Source organism: Pseudochaenichthys georgianus, chromosome 20 (genome assembly GCF_902827115.2).
Source record: "Pseudochaenichthys georgianus chromosome 20, fPseGeo1.2, whole genome shotgun sequence".
Taxonomy (NCBI): Eukaryota; Metazoa; Chordata; class Actinopteri; order Perciformes; family Channichthyidae; genus Pseudochaenichthys; species Pseudochaenichthys georgianus.
This window is the reverse complement of record NC_047522.1, coordinates 16,359,772-16,384,523: the sequence shown is the minus strand read 5'-3', so window position 1 is coordinate 16,384,523 and position 24,752 is coordinate 16,359,772. Positions and strand designations below refer to the sequence as shown.

Here is a 24,752-nt window from a genome sequence, read left to right as displayed (position 1 = left end):
TTCGGCTTCAGAAGACTTTAATATTTGTATTACACATAATGAATACAGTGCTCGTATCCAAAAGCCTTTAGGGAAAATAAACAATTTTACATCTCGGTAAACATAGGACAAAACTTAAAGTGATTTAAAATAAGTTGCTTTGGATTCTGGCTGCATAGACTACACTGTACACACTGCTGACCCCGTCCTTCATGTCACTGGAAATGTCTGGGCTGTCCAAAGAATAGTGGCATAACGAAATGAACACTGATAAAGGGTTAATATGCACTTTTTAAACATTAACTGAATGAAATGCATAATTTGGAGGCATTTAAAGAGTTTTAGGGGACGTCGGTTTGCTGTAAACTAACATCAATACACAAGTCATGAAACTGTCATTATGCTTTACAGTAAGTTGTGTTCGTGTCAAATAGGAATGGCTTCATTTTGCTGCCACATTGACAACAATATGGTCAGTTCTCATTTTAACAAGATTTCTTTTTTTTTAAAGAGAAATGCCACTATCACACAAATCAGCTTGAATATTTTAACAGGAAAACTGAGTTAAACATTTCTTGTTAAATACAAGGAAAAATAAATATATAAACCATTGGCTTCCTAGATAAAAATGTTATCGTAGTGGATCTAGACATTGGTAGGTCTTAAACTATAGTTTGGTGTATACCAAAGCAATAAGAAGATCCCATGATAATTTCATTAAAATGAGAAACTGAGCAAATGTTTTTAATCATGGGGGCAACAATATTTTTCCACACAGATGCTAAAAGTGGCATTTGTTTCACATAAAGCCAATCAAAGACTTCTGATAGAGGAGCTGATATCCTTCAGTTGAGGTAACTATCCTTTATTATCTCTTATGACATCAGTTTGCTGTACAGTTTATGTATTTTGTTTAATTCTGTCAATTGAACAATTGGATCTAATTCTAATAAATAAGGAGGTAAACCTCGGTTGGAAATGTATTCTTATAAATCCAACATGAAATGAATACAGCTCAAGATTCAATGTTAGTTTGACTAATCTGCCTTCACATCTTTCCAAAAATGATTGACTTATTGTTATTTTGCTTTCACTCAAATATGAATATATGAGGCTGTTAGTCATGGTCTGAAAATACATGCTGCGTTACATTTAATATGTTATTTCCTGTTGTGCTAAAAAGTGCCATCCAGGAATGTCACAGATAGCTCTATAGGGCTGCATATAAAGCTTTATCACTTGTCATGGAGTTTTTCCAGAGACAAAGGGCTGCAGTGTAGGCAAAGTGATGCAGATCGATGTTACGTTACATATGTAAACGCTAGTAATGGCGTTTTAGTATTTAAAAAAACCAGGCTCCAGTTTCAGGTTTCAACTTGGTAGCGTGCGTGATTTACAGATTAGTGGCACTAGCTGCAGTTGCAAATACGTAGGAGGAGTGTTTTCACTTATGCTGTTTTTCGGAGGGTCCCGATGGCAGCTTTTTTCGGGGGCTAAAAGGGGGTCGCAGCAGTCTGAGGCCTCCTCGGGGTACAGTATGTGGACCATATGAGGATATGGGCGCTCACTGAGCATCCCACTCCTCATCGGACACCTCATCATGGGGAATGATGCGAGTGTTGCTGGCCCGGATGCTGCTGATGTTAGTGAAAGAGAGGAGGCTCGCAATGCCCATCGGACTCACTCCGGTGCCATCCAGGTTCACCTGAGCCAGATGCATGTGTTTCAAGAACTTCAGTCCTGAGGAAAAGGTAGAAATGGTTCAATGACTCAAGAAAAGATAGCAGTTATCTGTTGTGAGTCAGATGAAGAAACGCTAGTGATTTTGGAGTTTGACCTTACCGTGGTCTGTGATCCGCGTGCGGCTCAGATTAAGTTTCAAGAGCTGATTGCACCGAATCAGACCTCTCCTCACTACCGTGTCTCCCACCTGCGTACTGGCTAACCCCAACACCTAAAAACACAGGGGGGAAAAAAAGAGTCAAATATGATTAAATACTATATAACCTGTCTGCAAATGTACACCAACGGAAAAGTTAGCAATTAGCTTCAAAGCAGCTGTTCTGTTAAACCTTTTTTTGTAATCTATAACAAAACCGTACATTGCACGACAGATAATGATAAGGTTTTTACGCCACTTAAACACCTGGCAATCCCCTTTCTGAGTCTGGTTTAACACATTTCCCCAATAGTGTTTTTGTAAAGACTGTTAACACTAAATGAAGGATTGCTCTGGCAGGGTTTGATCCGCAAAGCCATCTGACTTCACCTAGTTCACCTGTGTGTTTATAATAATAACATTTTAACGTTGCAGTTTGTCCTCTATCATTGTAAACCTTGTAATATGCAATTGAACAGAAATGAACTCACCTGGAGGTGCGGCAGAAAGGTGATGAGTTGGGCCACTCCTCGACTGGTGACCGCTGTCCGGTCCAGACAGAGCTCCTGAAGCTCCAGCAGGCCTCGCAGAGAGGGGAGCCCTGCATCGGTCACCTGGGTGTTGCTCAGTGACAGCTTCTTCAACCTGCACAAAGTACACAACGCTCCTGTCAGTATCTCTGTGTAATCACACCGAAACGATGTGTTAAACAGCGTGGGAATGACCTGATCATGGTGGAGAGCTGGGTGACTCCCTGGTCTGTGACCTGTGTGTAGTCAGTCAGGTCCAGTTCTATGAGCACAGACAATCTAGAGAGGAATGATAACCCGCTGTCTGTCACGCAGTGCCTTCCAGGGAGAGTCAGCTGGGTCAACTTTAGACCTGGAAGGAAAGTAGAAACCTCTCTTAGGAGTTGTATTGACTTGGAACATGTGGTTTCAATCCATCAATGTGCCTTATTTTCCATTACCTGAGATGATCTGCAGGGTGTGATTACCATCCGCTACAGGGATTCCTGCCAAACTGAGGGCAGACAGAGCAGGGTGGGTGGAGAGGTGCTCCAGGGAGCTCTCTGTCACATCTGTCCCATCCAGGTTGAGAGTCTGCAGGCTGGACATCTCTGCCAAAGCTGACACATCCTTGACCTGGCACCCATCGAGACAAAAAGAAAATGTTAAAAACTGCCTTTTCTGTGAGTTACCAGTCGTGATGTGCCCAATAAAGCTGAGGGTACCTTGGTGTGCTTGATGCTGAGCAGCCGCAGGTGTGGCACACAGGAGGGCAGGGCTCTCAGAGTGGCTTCAGTCACAGCCGTCTGGTTCAGGCTGAGCTGAGAGAGACAGGACGGAGCGGACTTGAGATAAAGTACCATCCCGGCGTCTGTCACTTTGGTCTGGTCCAGGGACAGGAAGTACAGGCTCTTTAAACCTTGTGGAAAGAAGAGAAATGGTGTCACTACGTGGCAAAATACATCAAGACAAAGCCCATTCTGCGAAAGTACTTAACGCAGAGCAATTTATGTTGGGATCAGGGTTTCCGTTAGCCGGTAATTACCGTTTTTTAGCTGGTAAAATTGAATAAAAACCGGTAAATTCAAAACCTGCTGGTCAAAATGTCCGATGCTCCGATCGATTGGCCACCGGTCATTATCGGCCGATATTCACTCTTAATAGTTTGATCGGTGCTCTCTATAAAGGCCGATCAGCAGAGCTGGATCTGATCGATATGGACATAAACGCGAGTGAAGTGTAACCAGACGCAAGAGAGAGATCAGATCAGCAGCTCCATAATCACCTGAAGCCCCGCCCACTGTTTAGCGCGTTGCATGAGAAACTGACGGGCTGTCAGGAGAGAGAGAGTGGAAAAGAGAGGATCCGTTTCTCCCGTGTTATTATTCACAGTTAATGTAAACTTTTAAATAATGTAGTTCATCTAGTACAAGTAGTTTCTTTGAATGTAATAATTATGATGTTTGTGGAGTCATTTATTGAAAAATGAATCTGAATTTTTCGATCTGTTACGATTATAAACTTAAGCAATATAAAAATAAGCCCCATGAACTGAGTTTTAAACATCAGCATATCCGCTAATAGTCCGGTAATTACCTGCTAACGGAAACTCTGCTACACAATTCTTATTATTATTATTGAAACATGACCGGTAAGTTTCAAATTTGTCCGGTAAAATAAATTCTGTTCGGACATTTGACCGGCGAGAAAAAAATTCTAGCGGAAACCCTGGTTGGGATCTGCCTTTTTTGCACGCAATTGCCTATAAAGTGGTGTTAGCAGTTTGCAGAAAGCCTTACCTGTGATATGCTGCAGACAGGAGTCGGTCAGTTTGCAACAGGAGGCCAGGTTCAGGTTCTGGAGTTTAACCAGGCTGGACAGGATCGACAGGCCAGAGTCTGGAAGAACAAAATAAGATGGTTAAAATAAATTGGCAATAACCAAACTAATTGCGGAACAATAACAAAAACGTCATCCCGAGATGTCATTCTGTACCAGTGATGAGAGGCGAGTTGACCAGACTCAGATGCTTCAGTGCTGTGAAGGCCCTTAACTGCCGCAGCAGCTCATTGGTGGAGTAAGGGTAGCAGTTTAGGACAAACTTTTGCAGTGGGCAGCCGAAGAAGAGCTCCAGGGTGCGAGGACGTAGGAGCCTCTCACGGGACATGTGGTTCAGCAGGAGCTCTGCTAGCTCCGGGGTGAGGCATGCCAGACTGCTGCTGTACTGCATGCTGGGAGCTGTAGTAGGGAGTAGATTAAATGGGCCATGGATGCTGACAGTGGGTACAATGTTCTGGCTAATAAGTGAGTCTTATAAGTGAGTGTTCTAAATGGTCTCTTACCAGTCATGAGGTGGACAGTTGCACGTGTTGCCAAGGCACATAGGGACGGCACGCTGGGGGCCCTGTAGGGTTTTTTAGGGGGTGACGGCTGTCCCTGGGAGGCACGGGGGTCTTCTTGCTGCGCAGCCCTTTGAAGACGCTCCACTGCAGCCAGACCTGCGGCTCCAGGAGCCTCCCGACCCCCCGCATCCTCTGCCTCTGGTGGATCCTCATGAGGGGCCTCCCTGAAACACACAAATGCAACTCTCTTTTATATATCGACGCTATATTTTAATTAACATGAAACATATTTTATGGACCATTAACATGAAAAAACCATCCCTGGTTATTCTAAAATGCCAGCAATGTTTTATGTTTTATGAAAACCCAGTACATGGGATACTACAGAATAATTCATTATAACCAGCTGCAAAACGGTTTGAATCAGTTGTAGTCCAGAACATATAAAGTTGTATCAATTTACACATTTGTATGTAAAATTGTCATATTGCCTTTACACCCACCTGAGTCGATTGCCTTGCTCTGGCCAGAGGTGCCTGGGCTCAAATTCTCCACGAATCCTATTATCTGGAAAGAAAGGCAGCCGTGGCATCCCTGTAAAACATACAGTGAAAAGTGACAATTGTAAAATATCACCAAGCTGTAACTCAAAATACTAATAGCACTTGTATAGTCCTCTCGTCTTTAATATTCAAAAAATTGTTATGAAACTGAATGGAAGTAACTTGAAGCCAGAAGAAGTTCTAGGAGGATTAGGAAGTCACATACAAGGGAAGCAAGCAACATGTAGGTCAAGCAGCGTTGAGGTGTTAGACTCAGAAAGTAGTACCATTAAGCATATCAAGTGCTTCTTCCTCTTCTCCTTGTTCTTCATCCACCTCAATGCCAGCATTTTCCGCCACATCAGCAGCCAACTTATGGCCCCGGCCTGTTGAACAGAGCAAGGAATATTATTGAATGACTGAACAGCCATTTAAGAAATTGCTCGATATTCTGATTTGTTTAAATAATGGAGCCTATAAAGTTGCAATGTGAGGAGCTATTTCAGAAGTCTAAATGATTTTCTCCATATAAATCTGATTGTAAATGTAATAATATTTTTACCCCAGGAGTGAGATGGCCCAGACAGTGGACCCCCTCCTGGTATCCCTGCGTAATTCATGGCCTCTTCCCACACCTGGTTGGGGATTGGAGGAGGTAGGCCAAGGTCCCGCCCTCCCGCACCCTCCAGGACAGGGATATGTGGCTGAGGAGACGCATCACAAGGAGACGGCAGGGATGATAGAGGTTCTGTGGGACTCGGTGGATCCTGAGATGTCTCTGGAGGAGTGGTCTGAATGCACAGTGCAGCGTTGGGTGTGAGGCCGAGTGAGTGCAGTGAACAAGCCAGCTCCGCCTCCCCGAATCGCTTCCGTGGAAAACCTTGGAGGAGAGAAAAGGAGGATAGGGAAGGGTGGCGTCTGGCGATGTGCTCCACGACGCTGCGGAGAGGAGCGTCAGCTGGGAAGCGCTCACGCATGGACTCGCCGGAAGGGAGTCGAATCTGCAGCAAAAAACAAGATTTTCTGTAATTTCATTGTGTCTACATCAAACTTACACATTAATTGATTATCATATGCCTTACCATGAGGAGGCAGTTGTTATCCACATTAGTTTGAACTGTTCCTCCGAGTTTTTGCGCTGGAACACTGGGAGGAGACGTCTCTGTGGCGGGGCTGGTCTGCTTCTTCTCCTGCAAGCTTCTCCGATCCTCAGCTATCCGCTTCAACACCAACTCGCGCTCCTTGCACACCAAACACACACAGGGTAAGATGTTCTGGCCTGACATTACAGTTTGGATACAACATTTTCTATGTGATAAGAATTAAATTGCTGACCTGTTTCTTTTGTCTTCTCTCAGTTCTGGCCTCCTGAGCAACACGGTGTCTCTGCTGCTCCTCAAAGTCACTCTTGTCCTGTTTGATGCGGGACTCGACTGGAAGTGGTTCAGGGGACAGGGCGCCTGGCTGGGATTGTTTCAGCACCAATGAAGGGGACGCTGTCAAAGTGAAGATAAGTGAATTTTGCACACTAAATTGGCATTATTTTCAGTCTTATTCAAAACCTATTTGTTAGATACAAAGAAATACAGGGTATAACAATGGTGGATTCAAGTTATACAGAACCCTCTATCCTTAAAACAAATGTGTTGTTATACCTCTGCTGTCAGAAGGAGATGAAGGTGTCTCAGAAGTACTTGCTGCCTCTTTTGGTGGGTTGAAAGCAGAAAATGCTGTCTCAGCAGGCTGTGCTGAATGCTTAACCAATTTGTGCCGTGGATACTGACCCTGCAAGAGCCTGTCAACATAGGATAGGAATACAGAAACATTATACTAAAAAGACTGGTCATTTAATTAGAACGATATTGGCATTTATGAAATGCTAAATATTTGGGATTTCAGAAAAGAGCTTGCATAACTTACCAGTCAGCTGCATCAGACACAGAAAAATGCCCCGCCTGAACAGCTGCCTGAATCTGCTCCTCAGAGAACCCCATCTCACCGAGGATGAGGAATAGCTCCCCAATAGTCTAGAAAACAAGCAAATCAAATCAAAAATACATGTTAACAAAGATTTAACTATAGTTCTTTTTTTCAATCAGCAGTGATGCAGGAACAATTAGTATAGAGGGGTACATTTACTTTGATTCAATGACTGAAAAATAAAAACATCTTACATTTTCATTAAAGGTTAATAGAGAGGTTTTCGTCACATTAAAACAAAGATTTTAGACAGACGTTTTTACTTTGCTTATAGTGTCTATACTAGTTGTATAACTGCTTTATTTGCCATGTTTGGTTTGTGAGGTTGCCAATGCCACTATTCAATTAATGAATCAAATAAATATCCCGTTGATCCTTCTTTCTTTTTTTTTTAAATGTGCACCTAACTATACTTTACTAAGGTTACATTACCTATAGATAGTTACCTATTGCTTATGCAGTTTAATCAATAAAATACACTGTCTGACTAGTGTATTTTGCCTGTTTCATTATCAACAACACACTAGTGTATTGTACATTTGCTATTTGTTGCCTTGAACCTTAGCTTAAATGTATGCTATCTACCAATACGATTCACTTTTTTAAAGTCTGGATTAGCTACAACATATTTATTTATCTGTGTTTGTCCTTCATTTATACTGACTATAGCTGACCTGCATTTTCGCCATTAAACACTCCAAATCTAAGTTACTGTTTGCTTGTAAAGTTTGTAGCCTTTAGTTAACCAATGTCTGGGTAAATGCAATACTTCACAGTCAACTCAGCACATGTATACTAACCAACAGATGACAAGCTAACCTACAGCTAATGCTAAGTATGTTGTTATGTCTATGGTACAGTGGGGGCTGTCAACAAACAACGTTAGCATGGCAGCTAACAGTTAGCTGAGGCACAACGATGGCGACGCAAAAGCTAAAGCAGCTAGCTAGCTAATACTTATGTGCAGTGCAGTGTCATGTCAAACGCAGCTCTGTAATTTGCATCTTACCGGAGGGGCAGCAGAACTCATGCCGTTGTTTTAACGTTAACGAATGAAAATCAAAGTGTAGCTAATGCAAAGTAGTGTAGCAACTTTGTTGACTTCCTGGATGGATCTGCAGCGCTGCCTGCTAGCTTAGCAACACTGACGGAGCTCTCTGGGATTGACAGAACATCAACAAGAAACCAGCCTATCAACACTGCGGAGAGCAGGGGTTTTCTCCACAGAGGCAGCGGTGCGCAAATCCAGTCTACCCTCAGTCCCTGCCCTGACAATAATTTAAATATCTCTGTTCAACATTTCCATATAAAAGGAGATATTTTATGTAGCCTATGCGAAGAATAGACACACCACACTGCCGGTGAACGTCGGACAGTGCACTATGATTTTCCAAACATGTGACATGGGCAGATTATTGCACAATAATCACATAAAAAAGAAAAACAACGAAAGGCTGAGCGACAGAAAGAAAGAAAGGAATTGCAGGTTAATCATTATATATAAGTAAAACCCCTGACTCCAGTAGCAGCCCTCCATCAGCAGGGGTCGCTCTTACTCTGTTTTTATTGATATGACAGGTCTTCGCATCATGCAAACTGCACATTCATGCAATCAGCTAATCAAATTTAAAAAACGTATTGGTTCATAGTAGACTTCAGGCAACGAACCTCCAAAAAACAAGCTTCTGTCAAGTAAGCTTTCATTTTTATAATTCTCTCTGACTTACAAACATGATGACAATCATTCAAAACAGATGGTTAAAATTGTCCGACAGATTAAAGGAATGTGAGACTCTAACTTTATTACTTTATTAAGTTTATTCAATATAGTTTCATAAAATAAATGACTACAACCTATCCAAGGAATGTATGATAAATCTAAGCTTTCTAAACAATTAAAATAAAAATAAAGTAGGAAATTAAGGATTGACCATTTTAAAGGAATACTACCTCATGTGTGTGTTCATTAGTTATAAGTTGTGGTGGGCACAAAAGGCAGGACACACAGGCAAAGCAAGCTTTTTATTTAGGTAGCAAGTTAGCAACAGGTAGTTAGGAAGGGCAAGTATGACTAAAGAGGGAGCAAAAAGGCAGATCAAAAACTCTAACAGCTTGAGATCATTAGCAGCAGATACTAGAGTTAGTAGCTAGAGCAAACAAAGGCAGTACCACTATGGCTATGAATCACAATGACTGACCTGACATCTGGCAAAGAGTGTGATAATGGACTAGTGTATATAAGTGACTAATCAGAGGAAATGAGGGGCAGGTGTGCAAGTAATTGTCAGTTTGACCCTCCTACCTTCTTCAAGATCAGGTAAACTGGAGCTACTGTATAGGGCTCGTATGCCACTCTATTGGTACATGCACTCAAACAAATGTGTTATTATTCACGCAAACCAGTTGACAATAATCATGCCTTAAGCACAGTTTGAGGATCTTGGCCGAGAATATGTTGTTAAAAAAAAGTGTATTATTGTGTTGGAAAACAGGATGTTTTTGATTCATTCCCTGTTAGACATTCACATATTTTTTAGGACTTCTTGCTCAAAAGTGGAGACTAAAGGTATATTTTTCCCTTCCCTTTTCTACTTTTTTGTTTCATGATAAGTGGGAAAATTCCATCTGCTGAAGATAGTGTGAAACAATCAAAAGCTTGAAGTAGGCTACTGGATGTATTTTTCTGGATATGGGTGGATGTCAATGCATCTTTGGTGTCAAATCATTGTTTTTTTTACAGGACTTATTTGTATTTAAATAAGAATTCGTAAGTTTATGATGATGATAATTAAGAAAAATTGTCAGGTGGTACATTTAAATACCTTTCAATAGCTATAGTAGTCATTGAGTAAACTTACACTGTAAATCAGTCATACATTTTTTAATGTTGGCTAGCGTTTCTAGTAGTATGGCAACACTACTCCAAAGGTTAAGTTGATTCCAGAATTGGAGGACAATTTAGACACCAACATTTTTGAAAAATGAACCTTTTATTTTATTTTATTTGTTTATGTATTTAGGAAAAACAGATAATAAACCATCAAAAAAAGTGATTTGCCCAGCTAGGCATCAAATTAATATTTTCCAATGAAGAATTACCCCTGTTACTCTAATTATAGTAACAGGGTTGAAAGTAACAGGGTTGAAAATCAATGCTAATTTGAGCTTTAACCTCAGGAATTATTGCATGTAATGCTACTTTCAAGGTAAGGACAAACTTGGATATCTAATGCAAGAAAGATAACTTTGAAATGAATATGCTTTATTCTGATAATATCAGTAACAGGGTTGAGTGGCCAGGTGTCACACTCTTTTAAGACTGAAAAGATTGTAAAAATATGAAAAATAAAAGAGAGGACTTAGTTTTGGTCTACCCATGGCACTAGCACATGGCTTGCTGATGTCACTTCCACCGTGTCATCAGATTTACAGTTTTTTCACTTCCTGTGCCAATCTAAAAAGGTTTGGGTATGGGTTGAACGCATGTTGAGGGACACACCTTCTGTGCAAAATTACTGTTATCTAAAATATGTTTATGATTTAACAAATTGATTTTACCATTACAAGAGACATATATCAATAGAATAATACCAAAAAAAGTAAATCAAATCCCTATTTTAAATGTTATATTTGACATGCAAGTTGGTCACCAAGAAGCGGGGACAAGAGAAAAATGCCATTTTAGGGGATGTTCGAGAGCTATTTGATAATTTAAATAATATTTTGAAACCACTTTTTCTACAACTTTATATACATGTAGTCTCAATACAAGTATGTTTAACACAACAAGTGCATGTTTTAGCATTTTGGGCATGGATTATTAGATTTTTTATATGGGGGACATGAAATGTCTCTGGAATGACCCATTTATTGTTTTTTAATGTTTATGTTGTGGGTTGCTTTCTGAGAATAATAACGGTAAGGCGCTCTTGACTCTCTTCATACATAGTACATGCCCTCTGGCCCAAACCGTCATCAGAAATATGAATCATCATATACGCACGCGCAACAATTTTTATCTAGAGAAAATGGCGACAAGCTAAAATAATTTAAACAATTACACCGGAATTCCATTAATAAGGATTTCAAAATAAAGGAGCGAAGTGTCGTTATAAAAAGGTTTATGACCGTTTGATGCTTGTATCGAATGTTTTGTTATCCTGCATTTATAAAAAGCTCTTTAGTTAATGTAAAATCATGTATTTACCATAGTAAATGCTCACATTCACAGATGCTCGTCACGTGGTAACTATGCGTGTACCATAGACTGTATATATAAAGGCGTGTACCTATGAATACTCTACCGGAAGTTAAAGTGATTTTATTTTGGCAATTTGACACAATTGGACGCCAGTTGAGCAAGTCATTCAGAGAGAGTTTGAGGTGAGTACCAGGCACCGGTGAGGAATAAACCGGAATGTGTAAGCGAACGACTAAGTCGGCTTTTGCTTTGTAAATTAGCTTTTTTTGCTTTGTTCTATCATTATTTGAAACTCATGAACCGGTCTTAACTGTTGCCTTATTTTCCTGTGAAGAAACGCGGCGTTGACATGGTTGACATCAACTAACTGCCACACATGCATGCGAGTGTACACCGCTGCTGTTGCTGCTGCTGCTGCTGGTGGATGACTTCCCTTTGTCCGTCGGATTTTTAACCAGATAAACAAGTGGCGAAAGTCCTGAAATGTGCCTGGACTTATAGTTATTTCGTGGTTTAAGCCTCTTTCCAGACTTGTGAGTGTTAACGGTACTGTTAGAAGAGTTCCTCATCCTAGCAAGCTAGCGGGTCACTCCTCCTGACATTACGCTGGGGTGTTGAAATGTGATGCATGATGACGAGTTGGCTTGGGGAGAGTTGACATTTTGTCCACATAATGTGTCTTTTTAACAGAACAAGTCTTCACAAAGCAAAGTAAAGATAGCTTTACTCTTGTATTTGTAATGTATTCAGTTATTGCTCACTGTGAAGAAAAGCAGCATGTCATGTCTTCAGTTTCTCAGAGCATAGGGTGACATTTATAAAGAGCTGTCATTGGCAAGTTTTAGATAAAACTGTAAATTGATAATATGGTTACCTGTATATAGCCCCGAAAGTGTTTGAAAAGTGACAATAGTACTGCAACTAACTACTGTTTCATTCATTACTAATCGCTTTTCTTTATGATGTCATAACATCCTGTTGCATGATCCCAGAGGTCAGGGGGACATCTCAAAATAGCTTGTTGTATTTGTTCTAAACCTAAACATATTCAATTTACATTTACAGCTGGAAAAATAGCAGCATCTCACATGTTAGTGGCGTTAATGGTGGGAATTTTAGCAAGTGACCAAATATCAGCACAATATGATATCTATATGACAACCATTGGATTCCCAACATTCTCAAACCCCTCGTTTCATCCCTTTGACCGCTATTCAAGGACTTTGTTCTGTGTTTCTATTGTACCATAGATTTAGAGATGAAAGTGGAGCACACTAATGAGGTAGCATAACGCTATAAAAGTGTCCACATGACAAATGGCTAAAATAACTTACAACAGCCTGGACAAGTTGCTATTCATTTTATTTGTAGAGGTGGCAAAAGTACACACTCTTTACTTAAGTAGAAGTACAGATAGTTGTGTAAAAAAAGACTTTAGTAGAAGTACTGATTCAACTTTTTACTTAAGTAAACAAGTACTGTCTCTGAAATTCACTCGCCGTAAAAAGTAACTTTTAAACTGGCTATTTTTGTGAAAAGCTAACTGAACCTTACATCATATTAATATAATATAACGAAAGTAACGAGCCTGTTTTGAAAATGTACGAAGTAGAAAGTACAGATATTTGTGTTAAAATGTAGGGAGTAAAAGTAAGAAGTCGTCAGAAAAATAAACACTTAAGTAAAGTACAGATACCTGTACAGTAACAAAGTATTTCTACTTCGTTACTTCCCACCTCTGGTTATTTGTATCCTTTTCAAAGTTAAAGTATGTAATGTATACAAACATTTAAGGTAACTTATCTTATCTATAAAACTGTACCCATCAAATATTCATTGTTTTTCTGTCGTGTTTAAACAGCATTTATTTTCTCTTGTCAAACACAGGTGAAACTAATAACATGAATTACTGCTGTAAAATGATTACTGGAACTGAGCCAAAGTTAGTTTTATTAGTAGTTTAATGTGCGCTATTCCTGGTTTGACAAGCCTCTATTCATTTATACAACATAAACTAATACAAATAAAAAACGTGGCTACTTATGCTACTATTATTAATTATAAAATGTATGAAATATCAGTAAATATGTTTGCCATGCACCCATTTGAAACCCCTCTCTTGCTCAATGCATTGTCATTGTCCCACAATTGTTTCTGTCACATGGCTAATAGCTGTCGGGACACTGGCAGGATGGAGGAAGGATGTCCCTCCTCTGCTGACTCATCAATATCTATAATAATGCGTCTCAATGTGCACTGCAGGTCATTTGAGGGGCTGATTTACTTTGATGTTAATCCTAGACACATGATAAAGCGATTATCTCTTCCTGGATATTATTGAACTAAAGTAAATCAACCACTGTGACATTTTTATCTCACAAAACTTGAGCGCTTCAAGGTCTCGTACAGAGAGGAATCTAAAATGTTTGTCTTGGTGAATCTGACCTTGTTCGATCTAAACTCTCAAATTCCACAGCGGCTTCCTTTTGCCCTCTAATCCTGCGCGGTGCTTGAACACATCAGATAGATCCATCTTATCTGCGTGATCACAGTCCCTGCCTTTATTTGTTTTCCTTCGCCTCAGTGCAATATGTCAAACATACTTTTCGTAAACTGATTTGTGACAACAATGGTTTGTTTTCCTGGAGGGGAAAAACATTTAAAAGCAGAAAGTGTCTCCACATTGTTGTGAATTGCTTGGTCATGCTGAGGACAAGGGAGGGAAAGGAGTTGATAATAAGTTTTTCTGTTTTTTTTTTATATGGCCTGTTGACTCTTCATGTTTATTTTACATTCTCCTCTTCAGATAAACAGTCCCAACGTTTAGTAACATCAGGCCTAAAAGACAGTACATCTTGGACTGTGCATAGTTTGGGCTACCATCCTTTCACATTGAACTCTATTTAGCTGTCTGAAATGTCTAGTTTTTGGAGCATTAATTATTCATTAGACAGGCGTTCTGCCACTCTTCCCACTTCCTTCTTCGCTGTGTGATTCTCAATATTTTCTAGCAAAGCTTTTATGTTTGTGTTGTTTACCACTAACACCAAATCACAGTACATAATTTCCCAGCAAATGGATACATGGCTGATTTGCATTTGAACCGTAGTATGAGATGTTTTGGGTCTGGGAGCCCACAAGATATTTTATTCCCATCCCAGTCTGAGTCTCATGAGAGTAAATCCAGTTATTACAATTGCACTGGGTCAAAGCTGCACAATTACCATGTTTCTGTAAGAATGTGGCTTTATCTTTTGTGTAGCTGGTGCAACCTGAGCTGCCCCGGATGCAGTTTGCCAACAAAGTACCACACCCTAACACTTCTGGAGCTGGACAGGACTGTAGCTAACTGTAAAATAGCAGGTCTTAACAGTATGTTCGTCCATTTCCCAATACTGTAATGTTAAGCGTATATGGTAAGCGATGGCCAACTATTTATTATTCCCTTTTTTATATTGTATCGGCCTCAGGCACTCGGGCATGTGCAGACATTTTATTTATTGGCTTTCACAGTAATAAAACCATTACAACGAGTCTCAGTGCCAATCTAGTTTTTTTATTACAATTTCACTGATATGGGATTGTGTTGCATTATAAATATATCACTTGAGCTCTTTGAAGACTTGCATGTTTAGCCCTTTAATAACTCTTCTGGCTCCCTTCAAATTCAAACTCTCGACTAAAGCTTGTTATTCCGAGTTCGAGCTTAAGGACATTTCTAGTCTGCGGGCGGTAAAATGTTTCCACAGGACATTGGTTTCCATTTCAGAACACTCTAGCCCTCTCTAAGGTATAAAAATACTTGAGTGATGATTGCTTCTCCTTTTCTAGAGTAGAGGACAATGGGCCAGCATTATGTAAGCTGCAAGGATTTAGTTTCCTCTTCAATCCCTCTTCACCCGAAAGACAGGTGCTGTCTTAGCTGCAACACAGCCGCTGCTTTTCTGGAGCCTCCAATGGGACAAAGAGGGAGATAAAGATGGGTAGACTGAGTGCAGCTGTTAGCTCTGTTAGACTTCATGTTTTCCAGTGTGCACATAATTTAGCACAGCCATGCTGAAGGGCTAGACCCTGCCAAACCCTGAGTTAGTGAGGCAGCGTAGGGAGGTAGATGTCTGAAGAGGAGGTGGATGGGTGCCTTCTAAACTACTGAGCTATTTCAGGCTAAAACACTCAGAGGCACAGCCATCAACAAAATATACACACTGCCAAGTCCCCATAGATATCCACAAACAGGCTAGCTATCAGTTGTATACCGCTTAAAGTCACTCTTTGTTATACCAAGCTGCACTGAGCAGTGTTCTGGTGAGTGTCAATTCAAGTTTTGGAAGTTTGAAATTAGACTGCAAATATTTTGTTTGCAGTGGCGAGCCGTCAGGGCCCTCTAAGATATTCTAAAAAATAATATTTGAAAACATAAAAAAAACAAAAACGTTTTTTTTTAAATATCTTTTAAAATATTTGTTGTTACATTTTTCATTAGTTTTTACCAAAATAACTTGATTTAATTGTATTTAAAATAATATTTCCAAAGAAATAAATCCTTCGAATCTGCCTGTTCAGTTTCTGTTGGAATGTGAAGGGTTAAATGCCGTCTCTGCGACTGTGAAGACGGGAGAGCGTAACTCAATGAGAGAGTAATGTCAAATGACAGTACAATTGACCAATCATATCTTCCCTCTAAATGGGCGGGCTTTATTTTTGCGGAATTTATGACAAGTTCCGCCCACTGTGAAGACTATGCAAGTGGTGCAGTGACGCGTCCTAAAACCCGGAAGTAAGCTGCGCTCGGATTCCCTCGACAGAAAGCAATGGAATTTCTCCATAGGATTTTGGAAAATAGCTCGAAATAAGATCTGTGGAGAACGAACCTGTTAGATAAATGTACGTTTTGTTCAGCCGGATAATATCCACATGTCTACCCTACTTTTACATAATTTGTGCTGATAACCCGCCGAGGATGGGAGACCAACCAGCATAAAGATAATTATTATACTCCTAAAACAACATGCATGTTATGGATGTTCAGATACTCCTTTCATTGCTCTTGACCAAGGCACCTCAGAATTAGAGTCGGTCCCCGGGCTGCCATGGCACCACTAACATTTAGGGTCAAATGCAGAGGACAATTAGTGCAAAATCTTTTTTTCACTTTAATTTAAAGGGGGGGGGGGGATACAAAAATGTGGTTATAATAGAAGTCTATGGTACAAATCTTGTAGGTTAACAGTCCCTAATTTATTATTCAGATGGATCAGCTGATTATACTAATAATAAAGTTTAAATAGTTTTTAGAATATTGAATTATAGTGTATTTTTTCAAAAAAGCAGTTACTGGTATACGATCAAAATTGGAATCTAAAGGGTTACATTTGTATCGTAATTAATTAAATCATTATGTAAATTAAACTCTTCATGAAAAAATGGAGGAACACTTTTTTAAAAATATTGATCCGTCATCATTTTATTGCAGTTCAAATACAAATATTTTATGTTAACATTCCCAATGTTACTTTTTTTAACAGGGCATTAAGTGCAAATTGAAATTGTTTATAAAATATGAAAATATATTAAAGGTTTATACAGATAATACAAAATAGGACCAATGTTGTCAATGGCTGCCTACTCCGCACTCCCCCATCTCATAAAAGTTTCCAAAGATTTTCATAATCATGTTTTTTGGTCTCAATTTTTCTGGCTCTCGCTTTCGGATTGTTAGCTAAGCAATGGCTTTGAAGCCAAGTCTTGACATATACGATATACCTCTGGTCTGAACTTGTTCAGTGGAGGGCCAACACACTTGATGAAAAGCAAGGCTGACATGCTTTTTACCTCTAGGGAGCTTCTAGTTGTGGTTCAAATGTTCATCTGACTAAACCCACGTTCACACTCAGCTGTGGAGATGACCAGAGTGTTCACTGCTTGAAGGAGGGGTTTCAGCTCTTCTGGTGCTGGTGGTATCATTTCATCAACAGTTTTGAGTCTTACCAGCTAGCTAACACGAGAGAAAAACGTAGCTAAACTCCAAACTAAGTTGTTATTGCTGCTTATGTCCATAGATTCCACCTTTGGTGAGTAAAGTAATGACTAAGATTACTGACTCTTGACTTACCTGAAATGTTATTTTTAGTATTTTTAAATATGAAGTCCCTCAGATCGCGTTGTCCTCCTGCTCGCTTGGCCATTGTGATGACTGTTACCTGCGCTTCTGGCATCGATCAAACAGGCGCATCATGGCGCTCTGGCGCCCTCTAGGGCACTGGCATAGCATAGTAAAAATGTCATTGCGTGTGTGCGTGCTCCCTCGCCCACAGTATTTTACTCAAAATGCGCACAATTAATGTTGAAATAGCAGTAATACCAGTGCCACGTTCATTGATAAAAATTACATAAGGGATGGAAAGGGGGAATGGCAGTTTTAGAAGGGGGGTGATTTTGACCGTTTTTATTTCAGGGGGGATGCCATCCCCCCTCAACTCGAGTACTGGTAGAGGGTCGCTGTCATTGATGCGTTTTGCACCCCGGGCCGCTGTTTTGACATTCCGCTGAAGTATACGCTGTGACGTAATATCTCTTCTTTTTTTTCTCGAGGGAAGGGGGGTCAGAGGGCCTACCGGCCTAGGTATAAAAGTCACGGCTCGTCACTGTTTGTTTGTAATGGTCTGCTGTTATTATGGAACCCGTTCTCTTTAACATAAACACTTTGTCCTGGGTTGACCACTCTGGTGTGTTTTTAGGCCTAGCAGGCTAGTTTAAGACTTGACGGGAGAGGAATAACAGGAAGCCGGTGGGAGAGTTTCCGAGTTGTGTTAACACTTTATATAAAAGCTAGAAAAACTGAAGGTGGGATTTAATCATTTTAAAGTGCTGTTGTTGAATTGTATCTTTATCATATTTTTTCTCAGAACAATGTTTAGACATTTGCAGGAGATGGTTTGCATGTAGCACATATTACTTAATACCACCAGATTTAACCACAGAAATGATGACAATAAATGAAATTCTGGGTCAATAGCCTAATTTAAAGTGTCAAAAGGACAATATTTGTCAATCGCCCTTGCACGCATGAAGTCACAGCTCTTAAAATGGTGGACCGAAGTGGATAATTATATTATTAGCACAATGTTGGGATTGAGGAAAGCCCCAGACTTTGAAGTGGACTTCAACCAAGCGGCAAACTCTGGGGAACAGCCGGGAAGCCAATACGGAAGTGCCACACACTGCAGTTCATACATGGGCCGCTAGGGACTGGTTGCAGAAAGGAGCAATTTCCATAGACCCCATGTTAAAATGCCCAACTTTACAGCAGAAAAAAACATGTTTCTACCCATGGATGCAATAAATATTATTATCGATATAGTTAGATTCCACCTTCATGATTATGAATCTGTGAGTGAATTGTTTTCTAACACAACCCTTTTATTTATATTAGGTCTTAAAGTTTTTGCATAAATTAGGGCGTGGTCACGTTGATGGACACGTACATGCCTCACTGTCAGCTAACAGCAACTTGTCCACTCTGCTAGGCTACAACCATAGAGGCTACAACGTTAGTTAGTCATAGTACTGTACTTGACCCTTTAGCTTTAGCCGTGTTCGTGGTGATTGTGCCTTTTAGGGAATATTGTTACAAATACCAGACAATTAAAATGTCGTGCTGTGCGCTTGAGTGTACTAACAGAACTTCCAAGAAGTCTAAAATGATAATATTATACATGTTAACCCGTTCACAGGTGTTTGTGTGCTTGGTAGCTTAGCTTGTTACTTATTAGCCAGCTAAGGACGTAACCCTTTATACATACATATACATTTTAGTTTATGATTCAGCCTTGGGTAAGACTTTTATAGTCTATGGCTATGACGCCCATAATGCTAAACGGGAGCAAATGTTAATAGGGGACCCAATTATCCCAGTGGTGGACACCGGAGCTAACGGAGCAGCAGGGGGCTAGCTCCAGCCGGCGTCCCGGAGCTAGCGCACTGCGGCTCCGTTAGGTCCGGGCGGTGGAGTCAGTCTTTTCTCAACGTGTGAATGACAAGCATTAAGAATAACAAAATATAGCTAATTCTCTTGCAGATTGTCTCATTTGATTATGAATGTAACGTTTATATAGGGGAACGACACTGTTAGCAGTAACTTGGTATGCATGTATTTCATGTTAGCTTAGCTTCTTAGCCTGAGCTAGCTCTGTTTACTTCCAGTTCGGAGGCAGCAGGTCCCGCCTCGGCTCCGCCTCTTTGCCCTTATTTGGAGCAGGCGGGATTAGACTCTGACGTCACAGTCGAGCCGTTAGTGGCCGACTCCGCCTACTAAGGGCTTCACGGTAACTCTACAGAATCCTATGGGTGACGTCACGGACACTACGTCCATTTATATATACAGTCTATGACTTCAACTTTAGCTGCGTGTGGCTCTGACTGCGTTTCTTTTCCCTGCAAGACATGCATGTGACTTCACAGTGATCCCTCACTCTGGGGACAAACAGTTATAACTCACACACACGCACGCGCGCACACACTCAGGTTCCTCCTGATGTTGGGTGTTTCTTTAGCCCAAAGGCTCAAATAAGCTGATGTGGAATGCGATGCTTGGTTATTTGGCGAATGCGTAAGCAACCTGTTTAGATCACAGGACTTTTCTTTGTTCGCTGAAAAACACAATTAATCTGGCTGTTTGAATGACTTTAGGTGGGATTAACTGTGTAATAGTCTTGATTACTCCATAACATGAAGGGTTTTTTTTCCATTGCCAAATACTCTAAGAACCTTCGGCGTGCAAGGGTGTACATGAAGTCAAATGTACCCCAAAACTAAAATATTTTAATAGTACAAGCAGAACGTCCAGGTGACTTCTGTGTGGATATTCCAGCATTCACAATGATATCAAAAGACATAACTAACTATCATCTGGTGCAAATGTATAAACATATTGTTCTAAAGCCGAGTTTTATTTATAAATTAGATAATGCCATTCATCGTTTTGCTTTGCTTATTTCAGAATACAGATGACTTATTGTATATTACACATGCCACAAGCTTCCTGATAAAGTTGCAATGCCCTTGATGAGAAGCCAAGTTGCTCAATGTTCTATAGAAAGCCACTTCATAATGACTCACTCATTTTGCTGTGTTTATCATAAGGAATGAGAGATGTCATGATGTGCTTGCATGTGGTTGTAAACCAAGCTTTTGTGGCACTCCTTTACTATCTGGTCACCTATTGTCTCTGTCATCGGGCTATTCCTGACAAAGATCTCTTTCAGATGGAAATATAATTACCCCAGCTGGACGTGTGCAGATCTTTACTCTGAATTGCACCTATTGTCTCTGTGTCACGACTTTATTTATGTCATTGTTGCAGATTGAGAAAGATATTGTAATAGACCTTTCCAGAGTAGATAAAGTGTTTCCACAGGGGAAACAATGGGCCTTCTCCATTTCCCAGTTTCTACATCCTCTATTCATGTCCCCGCCTTCTCTTCACGCATCTTAGTCCCTCCCACGGAGGCTATGAGCAAGGGAGGACGATGAAGAGGCATAAGGAGAGATGAGTCGAAGCAAAAGGCATTTACCAAAATAAGGCATTTTGTCCTCAGATGTTATTTTAAGTCAACGTTGGTTAACAATGACGTGGGGCACAGCTGCATTAACTGTCCATTTTTTTAGAAAATTACCCAAATTCTTTCTTGCTTTACTACCTCAGAAAACTTTGACCTGGCAATATTTTTGGTCTCAAACCATAGTTTGAGGTGTTCTTCAGTAATGCATGTTCATTTTGTAAATAACTGCACCATTAGAGTACCATAGATGATGGAACAGTGTAAGATTTACGGCATTGCTCGGGATTGAGAGGTCACTATAATTGTATTCTATTGTTTTTGTTGTGTCTCTGTTTTCGTCTAGGAACTTGAACTCTTTCATAGTGTGTTTTAGTCCATTAAAGTCAATTGTAACAATTCAAAGTTCACTTATGGTTCCATATAACAAAGATAGAGATGGCGTGATATTTCAAGATAGAAAGCAGAAAAAGGTTCTGTGATGTGCCAATTTTTTTAAACTTGCATATTTAGTGAATACCTGGATAGTTGCACTATTTCAGGACTTTTAATAGAATTAAAGTAAGAAAAAGCACTCCACATTGCATTTGTAACTATATAAAGTAGACATTGCTTTGTTTTAAAGAGGTTTCTACTTCCAAACAGATAATATAGTAATATAGGTCTTAATCATGAAAATCCACTGATATAGACAGATATTGATCATAGGGTTGAATTTCCACCTTAAGCTTGAGGTCATGTGTGTGTGTGTGACAGACGATTGATGTGTGTGTCTGAGCAGCAGCCTCTGACTCAGTGTTGAATGGGTCCTGGAGTCACATGGCTACTTGTCAGCAGGCTAGAGGAGGAAACATAATCCTGAGGAGGAAGGCTGCTGCTATCAGTGCATGCATGTCGGTCTGAGAGAGCACTCCAGAAGCTGGAGCGCAATCCTCATCTCTAACTCTCCTTTCTTTTGTCTCCCTATCTCTCCTTTCTCCCATGGATTGTCTGTTCCCTGCTCTCTGACCAGCCCCGGGTCTCACTTCACAGAGTTCAGATTTGCACTACCATGTCTACGGTGGCTTCTCTGCTGTGAGCACACAAAGGTATGGTACAAATATGGATATATTTTGTATTCCACCATTTGTTATGTTTCAAAACATTTTTGTTAGAATGTCTCTTCACACTGCTTTTTTCTTATTTGTCTTATTTATTGATTTGTTGTTTTCAGTTAGATAACAATAACCGTTGTTTGTTAGGTCTAATCGAAGCTAACAAGATATTTCATGTGAGTGTCTCAGGCTTGAACAACCATAGCACACAACTCTAAACAAACCCTATTTAGTTCAACAGGTTACACAATACAGACCTTAAACAAGCCACTTGAGTTTCAGTAGGAGAAAAGCGCTTGTATAAATCCTAACTTAGAGCCTTTAAAGGACATGATTATTGTAAAGCGATGGCCCTTTAAATACCTTGGTCCAATCAGAGTTCACCATTCATAGCTACGAACAAAAGTTTTTTTTCTTTTGGTTTTCTTAAAACCCTCTCCATTTATCAACTGCATGTTTTTCTTCAACAGAACTTGCATGCGTCTTAAACATGTGATCATGCTTCTGATTATGTCAATTCATCAAAGTGTCCGGAATGTTAAAGCATGTTATTGTGTTAGATAAAAGATTAAGGTCAGGAACTATCTTCATGTCACTTGGTGCTATCACACACAATCAGTATTTTTCAAGAAAATAACTTCATTAAACATGCATTGTCTGTGAAAAGGGAACAAAGATCACAAAGTGTTCTTGTTAGCGCAGTTCTTAGTGAAACCTTAAACCGGTCCTTTGCTCCCTGTCTCTGTCCTGCTGCTATAAGTACAGGCCTCTGTTGGTTGATGTTTGAACACTGTTATCAAGCATCTATTTCTGGATAGGCCTCGTTATTGCCAGTTCGTGTATTTTATAAAACTGTTCTTTAATTATGCCTCTCTTGATAGAGTTTGTAGATAAGCATGCAGTCTGTGGTCGTCACTCGCGTGCCAAGCTTCCCGATTGAAGCTGGGCCCGGCCGGGTGTTCTGGCGGATCACTGGGTTAAGACGAATGTTGGCTTGTGGCGTGAGTTCGAGTCTGGCTCGTAACCTCTGTCCCGCCGTCTGACTGTCTCACTCCTTTCCCTTTATGTCATTATAAGGAGGAGAAGAATGTTTAACCCTTTGTCCCTCCTCACCTCAAAGGTCACATGACAGTACAGTTAAAGATGTTACAGAACAAAATTGGCAGATCTTCAATATGCTTTTAGATAGTCAGTGTGCTCCCTTCTGAATATATCATTGCTCCTTTCCTTTCTCAAAGAAATGTCTTAGAGTATAACAATGTGCCCTCACATTTTGAAATAAATCCATTGAGTACCAGAAAAGCATCTCAAAATGTCAAATGTCATATATTTCGAATATGAGGATGTCGGGGGAAATTCAAAATGTTTGCGGTAACCATGGCATTTCTATCACTAACGGAAATGTACAACATACCAAAGTGACTTTGTTAGTATATTTGCACTCTGTGGGAGGGATGAGTCACCACCAAGTGCATATCATCGATTTAAAATACTGACCACAAAAAAACAGTCAGTGATCACCTTCACTTTGAAGTTAAGAGGCAGGAAATGTTAGTTCCTCAGAACCATTGCAGTGTTATTTTAGAAACCATAAATAGCCGGTTTCTCGTTATCAGCTGTCAAGTTGGAAATGTGAGGAGGAGTTTTTCGTCTAGTCTCTAAAGGGCATCCTTTAAAATTGTTTAAAAAAAAATCATAACTGATCATCTAAATTTGCAACATTTAAGACTTTCATGCATTTTCAAATGGTAAAGAGGCAGCTGTATTTCGGTTTCTACTCCCTGTAGATGACAGTTTCTTTGGTCAAAGGTAGCATCTTCACACATGTGGTCTGATTGTAAATGCTGCTCTTTGTGGGAGGGACAGATGGAGATGACAGTGACAGCTTGTAACGGTGTCAAGTCAAGTTAACCTATTATGTCGCCTAGTAGACATCGGACACTTTGTTTTAACCTAGTTATCTTTGATCCAGTCCAACCGTACAAATGGGTTTTCAGTTTCTAAAGGCAGACATTATTACCTCTAAAATTATCCAAAATTGCCCGATTTCTATTTATTTGATACGTTTACAGCTCCTCCTTACCTTCTTCCTGTTTTCATTCTTACTTCCTCCCAGAAGGATAGTTTTCCAGAAGCCCTACATGCACATATTTACTGTGACTAAATCTAGCATGGAAAAGTGGGGAGAAAAAGCTACACTGGTCTTCTTTGAGAAAGGTCTGAGAGGTACTGGGCTTCTGGATCACTCTGGGAAGCCATGATGAACTGAGTATCTTGTCCTCACTTCCTCAGCATTCATGTCCATTGTGTCTTTCAGTTATTACATAAGAGTTCCTTTTTTCACCATTGACAGAAATGAACATTTAAATGGTTTTTAACCCTAGACAATTGTAGTTTCCAATATTGTTTTCTTCATCTGATCATTATTGTTATCTGTATTATTCCAGCCATGCCCTGAGGTAGATAAGCTGGTTCCCATGCTTTTTGCCCAGGATCCCAGGGTGCTGTAACTTTATCCCTGTGTACCTGCCTCTCCCAAAGTGGTGGGGTCTAGGTTTACTGAGAAAGTAATCTTCAAACACACCCGAGCTAACACCATAGACTCCTTTATCGCCACTCCTGCATGGATTACAATTCTCAAACAAGTTAAATTTGTTTTTCTGACTTGA

At 40.1% G+C, this 24,752-nt stretch overlaps 2 protein-coding genes across 6 annotated transcripts in view; one reads left to right on the top strand and one right to left on the bottom strand.

The window, feature by feature from the left end:
- On the bottom strand, nt 1-8,593 carry LOC117465675 (uncharacterized). The gene is made up of 17 exons (XM_034108637.1): nt 8,241-8,593; nt 7,172-7,278; nt 6,907-7,046; nt 6,587-6,747; nt 6,334-6,492; nt 5,814-6,252; nt 5,539-5,637; nt 5,213-5,303; nt 4,710-4,933; nt 4,363-4,605; nt 4,167-4,265; nt 3,093-3,286; nt 2,829-3,003; nt 2,584-2,740; nt 2,350-2,503; nt 1,822-1,933; nt 1-1,719 (listed from the first exon to the last, which is right to left on the bottom strand). The coding sequence occupies exons 1-17, from the start codon at nt 8,259-8,261 to the stop codon at nt 1,544-1,546; spliced, it is 2,751 nt and encodes a 916-aa protein (XP_033964528.1). The 5' UTR covers nt 8,262-8,593; the 3' UTR covers nt 1-1,543.
- Nucleotides 8,594-9,529: 936 nt separating this feature from the next.
- The window catches only part of slc4a2b (solute carrier family 4 member 2b), a 47,345-nt gene continuing 32,122 nt past the window's right edge, over nt 9,530-24,752 (top strand). The window contains exons 1-2 of one of the 5 annotated variants that reach the window (XM_071206950.1): nt 9,530-9,548; nt 22,002-22,077. The gene's annotated coding sequence lies outside the window, so the exon portion shown is untranslated. Of the gene's footprint in view, nt 9,549-11,586; nt 11,653-21,823; nt 22,078-24,752 lie in introns of those variants that run through there. The other 4 variants (XM_034108373.2, XM_034108372.1, XM_034108375.2 and 1 more) reach the window with 4 other exon arrangements.

What these genes read in the sequence shown, in the direction of transcription:
- LOC117465675 (XM_034108637.1), bottom strand. Translation starts at nt 8,261, where the DNA reads ATGAGTTCTGCTGCCCCTCCG. An exon ending in GTGTCTGATGCAGCTGACTG is followed by an intron (nt 7,047 to 7,171) that starts GTAAGTTATGCA and finishes CTATGTTGACAG; the next exon opens with GCTCTTGCAGGGTCAGTATC. An exon ending in CACGCGGATCACAGACCACG is followed by an intron (nt 1,720 to 1,821) that starts GTAAGGTCAAAC and finishes CCTTTTCCTCAG; the next exon opens with GACTGAAGTTCTTGAAACAC.